Source organism: Amblyraja radiata, chromosome 14 (genome assembly GCF_010909765.2).
Source record: "Amblyraja radiata isolate CabotCenter1 chromosome 14, sAmbRad1.1.pri, whole genome shotgun sequence".
NCBI lineage: Eukaryota > Metazoa > Chordata > Chondrichthyes > Rajiformes > Rajidae > Amblyraja > Amblyraja radiata.
This window is the reverse complement of record NC_045969.1, coordinates 43,473,382-43,491,809: the sequence shown is the minus strand read 5'-3', so window position 1 is coordinate 43,491,809 and position 18,428 is coordinate 43,473,382. Positions and strand designations below refer to the sequence as shown.

Genomic DNA, 18,428 nt, shown 5'->3' with positions numbered 1-18,428 from the left:
ACAACAATCATGGTTGATTGGTATTGTTAACTCTGTTCGCCTTTTAAGACTTGACTAACAAAGATTTTGGCTCTAGTGAAGTTACACTCTGCCCCTCTTTTTTCCTTAATAGCAGGTAGGAGAGAACAAATGCTGCAACTTTGAATTGTCATGTGTTTGAAGTTGAGATTCACATCAAAGATCTTAGAGCAGAGCAAGATGGGCTACTCCTGCGAAATACAATGGGCTGACGTGTAGTACGCTACGGAGGGGATCCTGGGCATTTCCCCCCGCCCATTTTAGTAACCGGAGCCTACCTGACCCGACCCGACTCGCAGTGTAATCAATGTTGCAGGGCAACAGTTTGTGTGTGTGATATAGGGTTAGATTCATAATTCTGTCAGTTCATACTTCTTGTCAAGAATAAAATTTGACTCTGGTAATTGTCTTTTTTAATGTTTTTTAAATCATTTCTTTTTAAATGGCTCACAAGCAGTGTTTGAGTTGATTTTGTAGTAACCGGAACCGACCCGACTCGCAGGGTAATTGACATTGCGGGGGAAGTTTTTGTGTGTGATTATAGGGTTAGATTCATAATTCTGTTAGTTCATAATTCTGTTAATTCTTGTTAAAGAATAAAATGTTTATAAACACACATACATGAATGTGATATAAATGTATATAATCATATAACACACACAATTATATTTCTTCTGATCCAATGATGAACTTTATTTCAGACTAGACAAGGGACATTAAATAAGAAACATTGTAAACCTCCCCGCAACTTCACACACACTAGGCCTTATCCCCACCCCTCAACTCTTCTCCCCCCCCCCCCCCCCCCCGGCACTTCCTCGTCTGCCCCCCACACTACAATGTCTCCCCCCCTCCTATGCCCCTCTCCCCGCTGCCCCGGGCCCCACACTCCCTCTCCCGCTGCCCCGGGCCCCACACTCCCTCTCCCGCTGCCCCGGGCCGCACACTCCCTCTCCCCGCTGCGGAAACAAAGATCCGATCTTTGGCCGGAAGCAAGATGGCGGAACAAGATGGCGGGGACTGGTCGCTAAAATGGGTCCTATAATCACCCATGAATCTGCCCATGAGCGTACTACACGTTTGCGTGAGAGTAACCCATCTTGCTCTGCTCTAAGATCTTTGATTCACATGAAGTATTTGTCTTCTGTTACATATGAACATGTTGTGATTCACTTGTTACGCTCTTATTAACATTGCATTATCTGTTCTGTCACATTTTTGAGAAAATAGAAATTATAATTAATATATGAATAGCTTCTCTGCTTCGAATGGTCAAATTAACTTTGTGCTCAATTTTGTTTCCATCAAAATTAATTGAGGACTTCTATTCATTACATATGAATTCCTGGAAAGTTTGGATTATGGGAAAAAGTGCGCTACAGAGAATTTATTTTTTGATATATTGGCAGCTTACCATTGGTACCTAATACTGCCACACTTAGACGAGCAATGATTCTTCTAAAAGCTGGGTTTTCCAAATGCAAGTTTTCATAATCAGAATCATTGCAGTACAAAAACAGGCAATTCGGCTCATCCTGTTCATGCTAAATGTCAAATACCCATCCGTAACATGTCTCATTTACTAGCACTTGGCCTGCAGCTTTCTAAGTCGTGGCGATTTAGTAATCACCTAGATACTACATTATATGCTGTGGGAATCTCTGCTTTCACCCCTCTCTCAGGGAGTACATTGCAATTTCCAGCCACCTCTGGGTGAAAGTTTTTTTGTTACCCCCCCCACCAAACATACTCCTCAGTAATACTCAGTAATGGTTCCAGTCATCTCGATAATCAAAAGACTTTAATAAAAGGTCATGACTGTCTACTGGACCTGTGTCCCTGATAATTTTGCTCACCTGATTCAGGTGATCCTTAGCCTTCGCCGCTCCAAGAAAACAAATCCAGCCTGTCCAGTTTTCTTTCTAACTGAGGCAATGCCATCATAGGGCACATCCTGCTGAATCTCCCATGCACTCTCTGCAGAACAATCACGTGCTTTCCATGCTGTGGAGACCAAGATTTCATGAAATATTCCAACTGTAGCCGTAGCAATCTTTTATAAAGCAATAGCCATAACGTTTCTGCCCTTGTCCCGCCTAATGTATGCCAGTACTCCATCGATATCATCCTACCTACCTGTCCTGCCACTTCCAGGGATTCTTGTACTTGTATAGTAAGGTCCCTTTGTTCCTGAACACTCTCTCACTATCATTCATTGCATATATATCCTTCCTTTATTTGACTTGCAAAAGTGCATCACCTCATAGTTAACAGGACAAGTTCCATCTGCCATTGTTCACCCCAACTAACCAGCTGATCAACATCTTTCTATGGCCTAAGAATATCCTCCTTTCCGTCCTCAGCAGTAGCAAATGTATTAAACATAACACCCATCGATCAACGGTGGATGAGATCTCACTGGCTCTCCACTCCTCTCTGGACCACTTGAACAATAAAAACTCATATGTCAGGCTGTTATTCATTGACTACAGCTCGGCATTTAATACCATCATCCCCTCCAAGCTCGTAGGGTAAAGCTCATGCGATCACAGGGACAATGTGCAAATTCCACACAGAGGACCAGAGGTCAGGATTGAGCCTGAATCAATGAAGGAAACAGCTCTTCTCGCTGCACTGTTATGCTGCTCTGTTGTGGAATTTTTGAGTGATGGTTCTCTGACTCGATATAGAAATTGTGCATAGTGTTTTATAGAGATTGCTTGTTATTCTGTAATCTGCTTTTTCTCATTTTCTCTAAAATGAGTTCAGTGAAGTGCAGTAAGTAAACCACAAAACTGGTGATATGATTAGTATTTGTGGCATTGGCCAACACTTATCCAAGAGCATTATGGCCTTTTGCTATGCATTACGAAGCTATCTGCATTCTTTGTCTGTAAATTCTGATTTCTGTGTTTCTGTCATAGCCAGAAGAGATGACGAGATTTCGAAGTCTAAATCGACAGCTGCAAATTGACATTGACTGTACTTTGAAAGAAATTGACCTTTTACAGTCAAGAGGTTTGTAGTCTTTACTATATTTCATGAGGATAAGGGAAGTGGAAACGGATTTTAATACCTCTTCATCACTGGTTTTGATGGTTGATATTTGACAAGATGGGCAAGCTTAATGAAGCCATTCTTGCACTTTGTGTAGATTTTGTCATGAACAACTGTACTTTTCATGTAAGTATAGGGAAATTGAATGTGCTGATGTCTATGCAAAGAAAGTAGGAGTATATGTTTCTGATAAAGAATGGACCCAGAAATGTAAAAATGTATCTTCCAATATTGTTTATCTCCATTTTAATGCTTCCAGTTGTGGATGAATGACACTTGCCTGGTTTGTGCAGCATAATAATTAAAATTGGGTTATGCAAGATGCTAGAATTGGCACAGGGTGGATGTCCTTTTAGAGAGGGGTGCTGTGTTGCATTTCGAGTGTGTGCACATGTACACACTGATGCTTAGCCGGGCTTGTGTGGGGACAGGATAATGACTGGTGGTTGTAGGCCTGTTTAGGTGAAGTTTACCAGTAGATGGAGAGGAGAGATAAATGAATGATCTGTGTGCAAGAATCATTTAAATGGATTGCATAGATGGCTTGGAGCCAGTGTAGATCAACAAAGTAATGGTTGGTTGATTGTGCAAGTTAGGATGCAGTGGGAAGTTTGTGATGTGCTTCAATTTAGTGAGGATAAAAGGTGGGATCCTCTCCTGGAGACCTGTTAAAAAGGTTACGTTGAATAGTATTAGAGGTGTGATTTATTGTCTTGCAATTAGTTAAATAGGTTAGTGGTTGATGTAATGGAGAAGTAAATAGGAAGGTATGGGACCAGTGTAGATATGCATTAATTTGGAGATATGAGGAATTGCAAATAAGTTTGCATTAACAATTGAATGTCATCATATTGATGGCAGCACAGTGAAGATCATTAACCACAACAGGCGTTGAAGAGCCCCATAAATACGCAACACCCTGCTGTTTGTTCCTTATCTCCAAATGGGTATTTGACTAATTTGTGAAAATACTTGCCCACTGGTTATTTATCTTTCCTGTAGTCAGAATGTAGGTGAACATCATGGTCCTTGCAAAACGTTTACAAGTTTTTACCTTAGATTAGCTGCAGTTGTTTGCCATTGTTTTTTACTTCAAATTTAATTATCCTCAGTGATTTGAACAGCACATGTTTACTCATCTACTTCTCTCCAAGCATTTGCTGATTACCTTTACATTCTTACATGTTGAGGTATGAAATGAGATGAGATTCTATAATTGCTTTTGGTTAATTGATGTTTTCTTAGGTATGTTTCTCTTTTATATACTTTGTTTTCCTACGTCCCTAAATAGAATGGTTTGATGTCAGATTATGTGCGGTAGTGAACAAAAAAAAATGGCAGGTAAAAAAAAGTATGGAATATGTCACATTTCCATTATTCGCCGAACACCTCCGCTCAGTCCGCAATAACCTACCTGAACTCCCGGTGGCTCAGCACTTCAACTCCCCCTCCCATTCCCAATCCGACCTCTCTGTCCTGGGTCTCCTCCATTGCCAGAGTGAGCAACACCGGAAATTGGAGGAACAGCACCTCATATTCCACCTGGGTTGCTTGCGTCCGGATGGCATGAACGTTGAATTCTCCCAATTTTGCTAGCCCTTGCTGTCTCCTCCCCTTCCTTAACCCTCGAGCTGTCTCCTCCCATCCCCCCGCCCTCGGGCTCCTCCTCCTCCCTTTTTCCTTCCTTCTCCCCCCCACCCCCCATCAGTCTGAAGAAGGGTTTCGGCCCGAAACGTCGCCTATTTCCTTCGCTCCATAGATGCTGCTGCACCCGCTGAGTTTCTCCAGCATTTTTGTGTACTTTCCATTATTCTTGTCTGTTTGTAACTTAGTTTGATGTTCAGAATCGGAAAGGTCACCAAAGCCAGTTAATCTTTCCCTTGCAAGGGGATAACTAACTGACTGCTTGTAGTGAGGTGGGGAGTGAGCTTAACAATATGGTCACTGACTTTGAAAAATGGTGGACAAAATACTGAGAGCTTTTGATGATTTATTTTGTTATGATGATCATCATGAGTTTATCCAGGTGAAAAGTATGAAACATTTTCCTATTACTTGCACAATATGGTAACAAGCAATCCAACATTTCGGGAGGAAAAGCCAATTTTATTTAGTCCAATGTTTAATTTTTCAACTTTTCACACAGTTATAACTCATAGAAGTTTTTTGTCATTTTAGTAATAAATGTTAATTTGAACAGGTTTACAAGAATTTGGGTTGGTAATTTAAACTAGATTACAGCATGCAAAATTGGATGAATTAAGTTTTTTTTAAATGAAAGGAAATAATAAGAGCTAAGGAATTAAGTGAAAATAATCCACATCTCTCGTTGTGGACAGTACAGGCTGTGCATGATGCAATTGGAGAAAATAAATGAAGAAATTCTGAGAATAGATTGAAATATTAATGCTTAATTTAAAATAATTCAATTAAAATTACTCAAGAGTTATAGGTCAAGCATATTTAATTGTTACGTTGGTATATCCCTTTCTGCTCTGTCTTCTTCATATAGCTTTTGTTTCTTTTTCTCTTTTTTTTTTCTATGGCCTATTTCTTAACTTTTTTCTCTAACTTCGCGTAATGGGTCTTTTTTCTTGATCACTTTTTCACACAATCACGATTCTTTCTCACTTTCTTTACTTTTTTCTCTTTTTAAAGCTTAAAAAATGAAGTGGTACAAGAAATGTAATAACATATTTGGCTTGTATTATTGTAATGTACTTTACTTCTAATAAATAAAATTATTTTAAAAAAAATATATATATTTAATTGTTACATGCATTGGGAATGGAACAATAAAATTATTACTTGCAGCTTTACACGCACATTAAAGCAACTACACAACCAATAAATATACAATAAATAATAATACAGTCTATTTTCAGTTATACTAGGTAGCTAGACCAAAGCAGTGCAAGCTGAAGTACGTAGTGCAACCTATACAAAGTCCATTGTAGCTTGGTGCCGAGGTAGGGTTCGGTTGTGCAGTGTTGAGAGTCTAATGGGTGATGGGAAGAAACTATTCCTGAACCTGGAGGAAATAGTTCTCAACATCCTGTATCATCCTGTATTCCTGCTAGTAGCAGCAGTGAGATGAGAGCGTGACCAGGGTGGTGTGGGTCTTTGATGCCGCTCTTGATCTCATTTCAGTTGCATTCCACTTTCATTAGTTGGATATCAATTATGAACTTCTAATTTGCTAAGCTATTTAAGATTAAAAGTTTCAATAAGACTACATGATTTCAACTCATTTGGTGAAGAGAAAATCGTTGACGAGTTTACTACCAAATGTATTGTAGAGCTGGCAGTTGTGAAGTGCTAGATGAACTAAATTGCTAATTTCATTGGAGCTGTGCCAACCTTCTGGGTCAATTTCATCAGTCTCCCTGACTACTATCTTACAATAATTTTGCCCTTGCCTGTAATTGAAAATAATTGTTGTTGCATGTGCTGCTGGAATTAGTCAATTTCCATCTTGTATCAAGTATGGATCAATGCCCCATTGATCACACTGTCAATTGGTTGACCTTTGGTTCTTTAGAGCTAAAACTCAAAACCTTGTTCTAAACGGCTGCTCAGTATTAGTCATCAGGAAATCAGTGCTCTTCAGTGAATGAGCATGTATTTTGTGGTTATTGTATTTGATATTTCAAGTATTAGTACTTGGAAACTTGGGACATCTGTCATTCAGCCAAACCTCAGCAAAGGTTTGCTTATCTCTGTTCTTAGCAATACTTTTGCACAGCCAAAGACCCACTACATTGGTCAAATAAGCTGAGTTCTTAAATGTGCTGAAGACATTACCTGAAATGGTACCTGGTTTGAAACAGAAGCCTGCAAAAGGTCAGTTTGTAAATTAAAGCACAGTTTAACATCTTGAAAATACCAGCCTTTAATAACAACAAAGTTTGTGCAATTTCTTACATTTTGGCAGCACGTTATTCTTGTTAGGTTTGATTTATAAAACCATCTTGACTGAAGTTTCCTGCCAAATTAGTAGTTGTACAGGACCATTGCACTTCAAGAATAGATCTGGAACTGGTTGTCAGTATTTGCAGGCAGTAGAATCAGTGGGACAGTTAATTGAGTCATGTTTCAGGAAGGCGGTTTGGGCAGGTAGGCATAAAATAAACTAAAATGCAAAAAAATCAAAAATTAAATTGGGAAAAAGAGTGCCAATTCATATCTTATTTCAAAAATCTTAATTTGTGTGCTCAATGCAATGTGGGATGATGGGTGAAGTTAGCAAATATATAATCTGCTTTTCGGTATATTGTACATTGAATCATAATTAAAATGTTGCCCACGTTGATAAAATCTACGTGCGTGGTAGATATTTTGAAAATAATTTTTGTTTTGTTACTTAATTCTCTTCATTTTGTGTTTATTACAGGGAACTTTGATCCAAAAGCCATGAATAATTTTTATGACAATATAGGACTAACTGGCCCTGTAGGAGCTGTTCCCCCAAAGCATAGTAAAAAAGGTAAGTTATTAACTGACTCGCATGTATTGGTTAGTGCAGGTTTTTTCCGTATAAATGTGAGGGTCTATTTTAACACTTAATTGATTATCAGGGATAGCACTATGGATTAGAAAATGCTGATTGATGGGAGAATATAGTTCTGTTTGTCTGCATAACTGCACTGGTGACAAATAGGGCAATAACTATCAGTCAAAACTAGAGGAATAACTTTATGGCTAAATGTATGGGTTAAAATTCAATTCCCTTACAGCAGCACTAAGACAACACAGTCTGTAAAAATATTTTCAAAATCTGATTGAAATTGGAGTTTTGTCCATGGATCTTTAGAAGGAGATATTGATTATTTTGGATGTTTTCTGCAAAATGGCCCCCTAGGCGATCAGTTAGAAATCCCATCAAACTTAAACCTGCAATCAACCCCGTTTGTGATAATAGCTAACATTATTTGACTTCCTAAGTGCTTGCTGCACATGCACAGTTGCTGAAAGTGACCTGCAAACAAGCACACATAGATACCTTTAAAACTCGACACTGCCCATTCTTTCAATATACAACAAACACTCATCATTTCTGATTTGTGGAACAACGTGGTGACCTCACATTTTTTGCTCATGATATGCTATGTTCTTACCCATTCATTCAGCTTGGCCCTATCCCCTTGAAGCCTCATTACGTGCTACATATTGATAATTCCACTTACCTCTGTATCATCAGCAAATGTGTAATTTCAACATCTTGCCCCTAGGGCCACATTTTTGAATGCATCGTAAAAGCTTGGGTCCAAATGCAGTTGTGCTATTTTTAGTACATGATTGCAATGGAACACCTATGACGGTGCTTCAGGTTGCTAAAATACATGCATGTTTTGACGTGGATATAGTGTTTAATTGGGAGTCATGCCCTGTCTGAATATAACATGACTGGTGCAAAGTTTGAATGAGCTTAAGTTTATTGGTAGATTGGAGGTGGGTTTAAAAGAGAACGTGATGACCATGAGAATGAGTGCAGTTGTGATATTTGTCTATGTTTGAAGAAGGCTTTTAGAAATATAATTGAGGCAAGATCCAATTTGGATCTTGCTGAGATGAATATAAGCAGACTTGAATGGTTGTATGGTCCAAAGTTAATCTTTGGCAAAGACAACATTAAATTTACAAATGAGCTGTTTCACCTTCATATGGTTACCGTTTCCAATTAGGAGGAGAGATTGGATGGGCTGGATTTGTTTCAGAACAGAGGAGGCTGAGGAGAATCTTGATGGAACTATACAAAATTATGGGACGGAGGTGACTATAGATATGGGAGGTGACCATAGATATGAATGAATGAATGAATAATACTTTTTGAGTATAGATAGATTCCATGTGAGAAGTCAGTGGACATGGAGTTAAGGTTGAAAAGTAAGAGGATTAGAGAGGATCTAAGGAAAAATCTTGCTAGAGGGTGGAGAGGGTTGAAATCTGAAATTAACTGCCCAAGAAGGTGGAGACTGCAGGTACTGTCACTATTAAAAAATATCTGGATGATCCCTTGAATAGCCGGGAAGAAGACTTTAGGCCAAACATTTGTAAATGAGAATAGTGTAGACAGATCCTTGTTTGTCACACGGATGTCATGGTTCTGTGCTAAACGGCAGTGACTAGTGACCAAAGTTTGTGCAAAAAAACATGACATTTTTGGCTATTTGTATTGGCAGGGATGATGGTAGGTGAGGTTGGGGTGGAATATATCAAGGTGACCATAGGAAAGTGTACAGTTATAATATTCATGTTTGCTGGAATGAGCAAACCTGAGGTTTAGATGAGGTGACAGACACATTAGAGAGAAACAAGAGTCAAGAATGCTGGTAGCATTGAGATAGGGCTTGGTGTTAGCGTTAGCAGGATGCATGTGACACCAGAGCTGTTTTTGGATGAAGAGAGAAATGGAGCCTTGGAATTTCTGTGGGATCCTGGTGAAGGTGTGGGAAAATAAGCTGTTTTTGGCATCACGAGATCAAGGCCCGTTTTTCTTGAGTCTGCTGTACAATTGCAAAGAAATTTCATAGATGTTTTGTAAAAATGTATTTCTGATAAGCCATTAGTGAAATTGAGAACAGATTTCTTGCATGTTTTTGGAGCCAGAGCCTCTCGTTTACCTTTGAAGTCACTGCTCTGGTGCATTGTGTTCTGATCACTTGATACGCTCCTGAGCAATGTTGCAAGATAGTTGTTTTAATCGTAAGCTGTTTAAATTTTTGCTGATCTAGCTGCATTGAAGAATCTCTATATTGGAATGGCATCAATCAGCAAACAGCATTAAAGCACATCAAGCATTACAATTTGGCTGATTTCCAGGAAAAGCATTGCAAACATTAAAAGCTTTGTATATTATGGCAAGAGTTTTGAATTATTGGGACTATCAGTCTAATTTGGAACACCAATTTTTTGGGAGGTCATTATATTTTCTAAGCTATGTTTCATTGATTGTATATGGGATGTAATATTTTGAGGACCGTATGTCATTTTTATTATTCAGTCACTCTCGGGTCAGTGTATTTGATACCAACTAGTCTATGAGTGACAATCCAAATAAGTCATTCTTTTGAAATGAGATCAATATCTTAACAGATGCAATATTCATAGAGAGATACAGTATGGAAACAGGTCATTTGGCCCACTGAGTCAATCATAGTCATAGTCATACAGCATGGAAACAGATCCTTCGGCCCAACTTGCCCATGCCAACCAACATGCCCCATCTACACCAGTCCCACCTGCCCACGTTTGGCCCATATCCTTCTAAACCTATCTTATCCATGTACCTGTCCAAATGTATTTTAAACATCGTGACAATACCTGGCTCAACCACCTCCTCTGGCAATTCATTCTATGCACCCCCACCACCCCTCTGTGTGAAAAGGTTGCACCTCAGGTTCCTATTAAATCTTTCCCTCCTCACCTTACATCTATGTCCTTTGGTTCTTGATTCCCCTAATCTGGGTAAAAGACACCCTATCAAATCCCCTCATCATTTTATACACCAAGTCCAGGGAATGAAGTCCTAACCTGCTTTCCCTTTTGCTCAGGCCCTGAAGAACTGGCAACATCATCTTAAATCTTCTGTGTACCCTTCCCAGGTTAATATCTTTCCTATAGCAGGGTGACCTAAAATGAACACAACAATTTAATCCTAAAGTAATCTAATCCAATTTTTAATCTCTATATTGTCATTAACCCCCCCCCCCCCCCCCCTCCAGAATTTACCACTCAGCTGCACCCATGGGGAAATTTACAGCAGTTAATTAAACTGCCAACCCACATGACTTTGGTATGTGGGGGATAACTTGAGTCTTGCGGGGTCACTAGGAGAATGTGCAAACAGATAGAACATTAAGTCTGAATTGAGCCCAGATCTTTGGTGCTGTGAGACAGTGGCTCTTCAAGCTGTGCCACTGCCGCCCCACTCATAAACCCAATTTCAATTAATGAATAACGGATTAAAGATGGACTTTTTCCTAGATTAATGGCACATAAAACTTTTGTGGGGGCGCTCAGTTTTAATGTTTACTAGAGGGCCATTAATGAGAAACACGTTTTAATTTAACAGTTCATGACCAGTTAGTGATATTTTTAAGTCGTGTTTAATGATACGTGCAGCAGGGTGTTCACAGTACTACTTGTAAAATCTCAGGTGTTGCATGATGCCACTAAGCTCATGTCAGACTGGAAATACTCAGCAGGGTCACAACATCTATGGGGAGAATAGCCATGAGCTTGGATTGGAACTGACAAAAGATCTTTGACCTGAAATCTTCACCTGCTACAAATGCTGCCTGGTCTATCAAGTCGCTCTTGTGCTTTACTGCAGATGCTTGAGCTATGGAAAATTTAGTTTCTCAACATCTCCCATGGTGGGTTGTAAAACTACTTGAGCTAATTTTAGCAATTCGACAGAATGCAGAAAGCTGCATTAGTTTTAAAAGCTTGCCGTTCGTACCTTCCTGTCAAGTGATGCCACTGCATGAAGTGGGCAAGCTGGACACATCTCGTGGTTACTCTCAATACTCATTCTGACAAGCAGCACCAGCTTTTTCCTGGGAATCCCTCATTCAAGGTGACAGTTCTTAACAAGAGTGAAATCCGAGAGAGAAGCCTGGCTGGATACAGTTGTTTGATCAGGTTTACAGTCTATTGTGCTTGTATCAGCTGTTTAAGGGACCAGAAAGAAATTGTAGTTTGAGGCAGCAAGAAATCTAAATCTAGTAGTTGTGTACTCTACCTCGTTTTCCGACAAAATGACTATATTTGCACTAAATTTCAATTTTACATTTTAATAAATTTAAACCCACGACAACCACACAACAGTTTTAGTTTAGTTTAAAGATGCATCATAGAAACAGGCCCTTCGGTCCACAAGTCCATGCTGACCATCGTTCACACTAGTTCTATGTTATTCCATTTGCTCATCCTCTCCTTGTACATTAAGAACAATGTGCAGGGCCAATCATCCTACAAACCTGCACATTTTTGGGATGTGGGAAGAAATTGGAGCAAACCGGAAGAAACTCGTGTGGTCACATGGAGAATGTGCAAACTCTATACAGGCAGTACCCAAGGTCAGGATTGAACCCAGTTCTCTAGCGCTGTGAGGCAGCAGTTCTACCAGCTTTGCCACTGCCGCTCCATTAGATCACCAGGCTTACCCAGGGGACAGACATGCCTATTCGTACTGTACCTCAGTTTCCATTTGGGACCTGTGCTCAATTTATACACTGACAGATTTATGGTCACCACTTCTATATCCTGCATCATACAATGAATAGTATGGACCACCAGTAATATGGGCCATTGTTATATTAACACACCTTGTTCTGTCCACCTATTCTGTATTGCAGTTAATCAGGGATCCCTGTGATCTCTGTCTCAGCCAGTGCACCATGTACATCGGGTATTTGGTAATGGAAATTCACCCTTACAGAATTCACAAGCCATGACCTAAAAGTTTGTCAAATTAGATTCTCTCTTACTACTCTTGTAGGAAGAAAAGTTTTTTAAGATAAACACCATTTTTTTAACTCATGTTTCTTGGCGCTTTGTGCGATGGAAATTTCTGATACATGCCCCATTTTCTCAGAATACAAACCCACAGCCCCTGCCCCATAATGTGGGCTACATCTTTATTTTATGTCCACTCTGTAGTGACTCATCTGACAGGCAAATTGTACTCCCAAGCTGAAATGATAGATACAGTGCCCTCCATAATGTTTGGGACAAAGACCATAATTTGAGATTTGTAATAGAAAAAAAATCACATGTGGTTAAATTGCACTTTGTCAGATTTTAATAAAGGGGGTTTTTATACATTTTGGTTTCACCATGCAGAAATTACAGCTGTGTTTATACATAGTCCCCCCATTTCAGGGCACCATAATGTTTGGGACACATGGGTTCACAGATGTTTGTAATTGCTCAGGTGTGTTTAATTGCCTCCTTAATGCAGGTATAACAGAGCTCAATACAGGCCTGGCAGAGCATCACCAGAGAAGATGCCCAGCAACTGGTGATGGCCATGAATCGCAGACTTCAAGCAGTCATTGCATGCAAAGGATATGCAACAAAATACTAAATATGACTACTTTCATTTGCATGACATTGCTGTGTCCCAAACATTATGGTGCCCTGAAATGGGGGTACTATGTATAAACACTGCTGCAATTTCTACATGGTGAAACCAAAATGTATAAAAATGGTCTTTATTAAAATCTGTCAATGTGCACTTTAACCACATGTGATTTTTTTTTATAACAAATCTCAAATTGTGGAGTACAGAGGCAAATATATAAATGATGGGTCTTTGACCCAGACATTATGGAGGGCACTGTATGTGATTGTCAGTTCCATTATAAAATGACTAATTTGTTCCTATTAGCACAGTAATATTAACAAAAAACAAACCTGCATATATTCAGTAGATCAAATGCATTTCTGTAGGTTAATGACCTTTCATCAAGACTGAAGGTTTGTTGTTTCTCACTTTGAGACGCTGCTGGCATTTTTTGTTTTTACTTGTGATTTCCATTACATGTAGAGTGCTGGTTTTCCCTTTATGCACTGATATTCATGTCCACATAGGTATTGTCCTCTAGTTTTGCACAGAGGTGGGCCAGTGTCAACCAATACTCTCTCAGTATTATAGTGATTGATCCATGCTATACGGTAGTATTTTGTGTCAGTGTGATATATCGATGATGGATGCCGACTAACATAATGCCCAGTGTTACGATATACCTCTCATCCAAACTATGTCCACATGTTATCGTGATAGATTAATGCCAATTAATATTGTGCCCAGTGATGCAGAAAACCTCTGGCCACAATCATCGCACATCGTCACAAAGTGACTGACCAGCATTTACCGGTAATGCAGTCCATTCGAATGGGTACAGACCTGTGCCCACCAGTAATGTCTAACTGCATCTCAGGTTGCACGCAGATCTGGATCTGCCCTGTAGTGAGCAGCACAGGGGACGGTCCTCTCTTCCTTCCTGTTCACCATCCACAGCTTGGACTTCAGATACAATTCAGACTCCTGCCACCTGCAGACGTTTTCAAATGAACTGCAAGTGTGGGCTGCATCAGTGAGGGGAGGGAAGTTAATACAGAGGCGTAGTCAACGACTTTGTTGAGTGGTGTGAGCTGAATCACCTGCAGCTCAACTCTGACAAGACGGAGGAGTTAGTGGTGGACTTTAGGAGGAGAGGAACACCCCTGTCCCATGTCTCCATCAAGGGTGTGGATGTGCAGTTTACCAAGGTGTACAGGTTCCTTGGAGTTTACCTGAACAGTAAACTGGACTGGTTCAGGAACGCTGAAGACCCTGACAAGATGGGGCAGAGCCGTCTGTACTTTCTAAGAAGGCTCCGCTCTTTCAACGTCTGCAGTAAGATGCTGCAGATGTTCTACCAATCGATAGTGACCAGTGCCATCTTCATCACTGTCGTGTGCTGGGGTTGCAGGGCGAAGACCGTGGACGGCAACAGAATTAACAAGCTCATCAGGAAGGCTGGCTCCGTCCTGGGGGTGGAGTTGGATTCACTGGAAATGGTCTTGGAGGGGAGGATGCTCTTCAAACTGCGGAGCATCTTGGACAATGCGGCTCGACCCCCTCCATGACACACTGGTCAACCTGAGGAGCACCTTCAGCATCAGACTGATTCCACCAAGATACAGCACAGAACGCCACAGGAGATCCCTTTTCCCTGTGACTATGAAAATGTACAACTCGTCCCCCATCTGTCGTGGGGTAGACTGATTCCCATTCCCCTTCCCTCTCACTTCAATCCCTCCCTCCCCAATCTTTGCACATCCCAAATCCTGGACTTTCCACTATATATCTTGTTGTGTTTCATGACTGTTGGCAGACCAATTTCCCTCCTGGGATAAATAAATTTCTATCGTATAGTATCACTGGCCACTTCCTCCATAGGTCTCTGATTTTGGACCTGGGTAGAGGGAGTAGTCCACTTCTACCATGTACCTGCAGCTACACCCTTACAGAATTATTCTGATTTCCCCACGAGCTCTGTCTGAAGACATCAGGAGTTTGCTCCATTGAGGTTTGAAACTGTGTTTGGGACTTCTGGGAACTTGGGATCACAAGAGCTGGAAGCTCAGGGATTGCAGGTTGTCACACCTGAACATTGGTTGTTATGGCAATGAACTACTGAAGGAATGCCACACTCAGAGGCACCCTCTGCTGGCCAGCACATTTTATTGCAATGCTGCCTGCCCGTTCAGGTTGATGCGAGGAATCTCTTGACAATATTCAGTGAAAATAGGGAGTTCTCACAGAAGCCAATAAATAAACAAGAAATGCTTATTTTTTCTTTTGCAAAAATTGATGGAAAGTTGGTTATGTAGTCCTAGACTCATTCCTATCTTTGCTCTAGCAAAAAACAAACTGTTGGGGAGATTCAGCGAGTCAGGCATCAAGAGATGAGGGGGTGGTGGGGCAAGAGCTGGCAAATGGTCAGTGGATCCAAGTCAGGAGGGATTGATTGGCAGAGCAGTCAGGTGGGGGAAAGAAGGGTTTAAATAGTTACAGAAGTTGGAAAACGCATACCAAATTTCCAATGTTCTCTCGACCCTGTGAACTGGAGGGTAGCCAATGTAACTCCACTTTTTAAGAAAGGAGGGAGAGAGAAAACGGGGAATTATAGACCAGTTAGCTGTACATCGGTAATGGGCCAGATGCTGGAGTTGATTATTAAAGATGTTACAGCAGCGCATTTGGAAAGCAGTGATGGGATCGGTCAAAGTCAGCATTGATTTATGAAGGGGGAATTTTTTGAGGATGTAACAAGTAGAGTGGATAAGGGAGAGCCAGTGGATGTAGTGTATCTGGACTTTCAAAAAGCCTTTGACAAGATTCCACACACGAGATTAGTGTGCAAAATAGAGCACATGGTATTGGGGGTAGGGTCTTGGCATGGATAGAGAACTGGTTGGCAGACAGGAAGCAAAGAGTAGGAGTTAACGGGTGCTATTCAGAATGACAGGCAGTGACTAGTGGGGTGCCGCAAGGCTCAGTGCTGGGACCCCAGTTGTTTACAATATATATCAACGATTTAGACGAGGGAATTAAATGTAACATCTCTAAGTTTGCGATGACACATAGCTGGGTGGCAATGTGAGCTGAGAGGAGGATGATATGAGGCTGGGATAGGTTGGGTGAGTGGGCAGAAGCATGGCAGATGCAGTATAATGTGGATAAATGTGAGGTTATCCACTTTTGTGGCAAGAACGGGAAGGCAGATTATTATCTGAATGGAGTCAGGTTAGGAAAAGGGGAAGTACAACGAGACCTAGGTGGCCTTGTCCATCAGTCACTGAAAGTAAGAATGCAGGTACAGCAGGCAGTGAAGAAAGCCAATGGCATGTTGGCCTTCATTGCGAGAGGATTTGAGTTTAGGAGCAAGGAGATCCTACTGCAGTTGTACAGGGCCATGGGGAGACCGCACCTGGAGTATTGTGTGCAATTTTGGTCTCCTAATTTGAGGAAGGACATTATTACTATTGAGGAAGTGCAGCGTAGGTTCACCAGGTTAATTCCCGGGATAGCGGGACGGATGTATGATGAAAGAATGCGTCAACTGGGCTTGTATTCGCAGGAATTTAGAAGGATGATAGGGAATCTTATAGAAACATAACTTTTTTAGAGGATTGGTCAAGGTAGATGCAGGAAAAATGTTTCTAATGTTGGCGGAGTCCAGAAACAGGGTCACAGTGTATGAATAAGGGGTAGGCCATTTAGGACTGAGATGAGGAAAACGTTTTTCGCCCAGAGAGTTGTGAATCTGTGGAATTCTCTGCCACAGAAGGCAGTGGAGGCCAATTTACTGGATGTTTTCAAGAGAGAGTTAGATTTAGCTCTTAGGGATAAGGGAATCAAGGGATATGGGGGAAACTACGTAACGGGGTACTGATTTTGGATGATCAGCCATGATCATATTGAATGGCGGTATTGGCTCGAAGGGCCGAATGGCCTACTTTTGCACCTATTTTCTATGTCTATACCTCCAGATTCGGGGACAGTTTCTTCGCAGCTGTTATCAAGTAACTGAACCATCCTATCACCAACTAGGGAGCGGTGCTGTCCTACCATGTATCTCATTGGAGACCTTTGGACTATCTTTAAGCAAACTTCACTGGACTTTATCTTGCACTAAATGTTATTCCCTTTAACCTGCATCTGTAAATTGTGGACGGCTTGATTTAATCATGTATAATCTTTCTGCTGACTGGATAGCATGCAACAAAAAACTCTTCACTGTACCTCAGTACACATGGCAATAAACTAAACTAAACCAAAATCTTTACCTGTCTGTCACATGCTTTGTCTAGTCTCACCTCTTTGTACCACCTTATCTTCCATCCGTCTGACAAAGCATCTTGACCCAAAATGTCGCCTGCCCATTTATTGCCACTGATTCTGCGTGAGCCATTGAGACTCTGCAAGTTGGGGTTTTTTTGGCTTTAGATGTACCTGTGCCACACTTGCTGAGAAAGTAGCATTTGCTTTGTTTCAAAATAAATATATTGGCTGCATAATGCTGTGCATGGCAGAGCATGCTATATAAATGTATTTTTTATTCCTCTCTGAATAATAAAATAAAATAGTTAAGTGCATGGCTCCACTCCTTAAATGCCGAACGAAAATATTTGTGTCCTTTAAAATATCTGTACACTTCTGCTTCATAAATACATTTGTGAAATTATAATGGCCCAAAAAAATCCTCAATGGAAACCTATCACCACAAAGAAACTGTATAAATTAGTTATTTCTGACCTTTAGAAGTTTGGGGGATTTTTTCCAACTTAAAAGAATTTTCAACATGAATTTGTTTATCCTGCCGCAGGTTCTTTGTCTTCCATTACGAAACTGTTCCATTGTAAGATTTCTTCCTCTTTTTGGTGGATTGAGGAATGTGTACTCCAGATTTGTATAAACAGTTTTTGAAACTGGGGTTGGGGGAATGGGGAAATGGACTGTGGAAAAGATGATCAAAATTGGACGTCAATCAATGCTGTGTAGCTGGGAAATGACATTACTGGATGTAGGCTGGTGGCAATATTTTATCCAGTATCTATTATCAACTTGCTACTTCAATTTATTGTCCTGTTCCGCTGCTTAATAAAAGTAAACATTCTTTTAATTCATTTAGTGTTCTTTCATTGTAACGGCATGTTTTAATTTTTGATCTTTAAACTAACCTGTGCAAGTGAATGAATTTCAGCAGTGTTAATGACGGAAAATAAAGTATTGGGTAAATGTTCTACATTGTTACTACGTTTTCTTTTCTGCCTATGTATGGGCCAATGCTGTC

General features: G+C 40.5%; 1 protein-coding gene across 7 annotated transcripts in view; it reads left to right on the top strand.

Annotated features, from left to right (window-relative positions):
• tab3 (TGF-beta activated kinase 1 (MAP3K7) binding protein 3) overlaps window positions 1-18,428 on the top strand; it is a 111,636-nt gene that overhangs the window by 77,899 nt on the left and 15,309 nt on the right. For all 7 annotated transcript variants that reach the window (XM_033033187.1, XM_033033188.1, XM_033033185.1 and 4 more), the window contains 2 exons: window positions 2,943-3,036; window positions 7,469-7,561. In XM_033033187.1, the coding sequence (XP_032889078.1) occupies window positions 2,943-3,036; window positions 7,469-7,561 (187 nt within the window). The remainder of the gene's footprint in view (window positions 1-2,942; window positions 3,037-7,468; window positions 7,562-18,428) is intronic.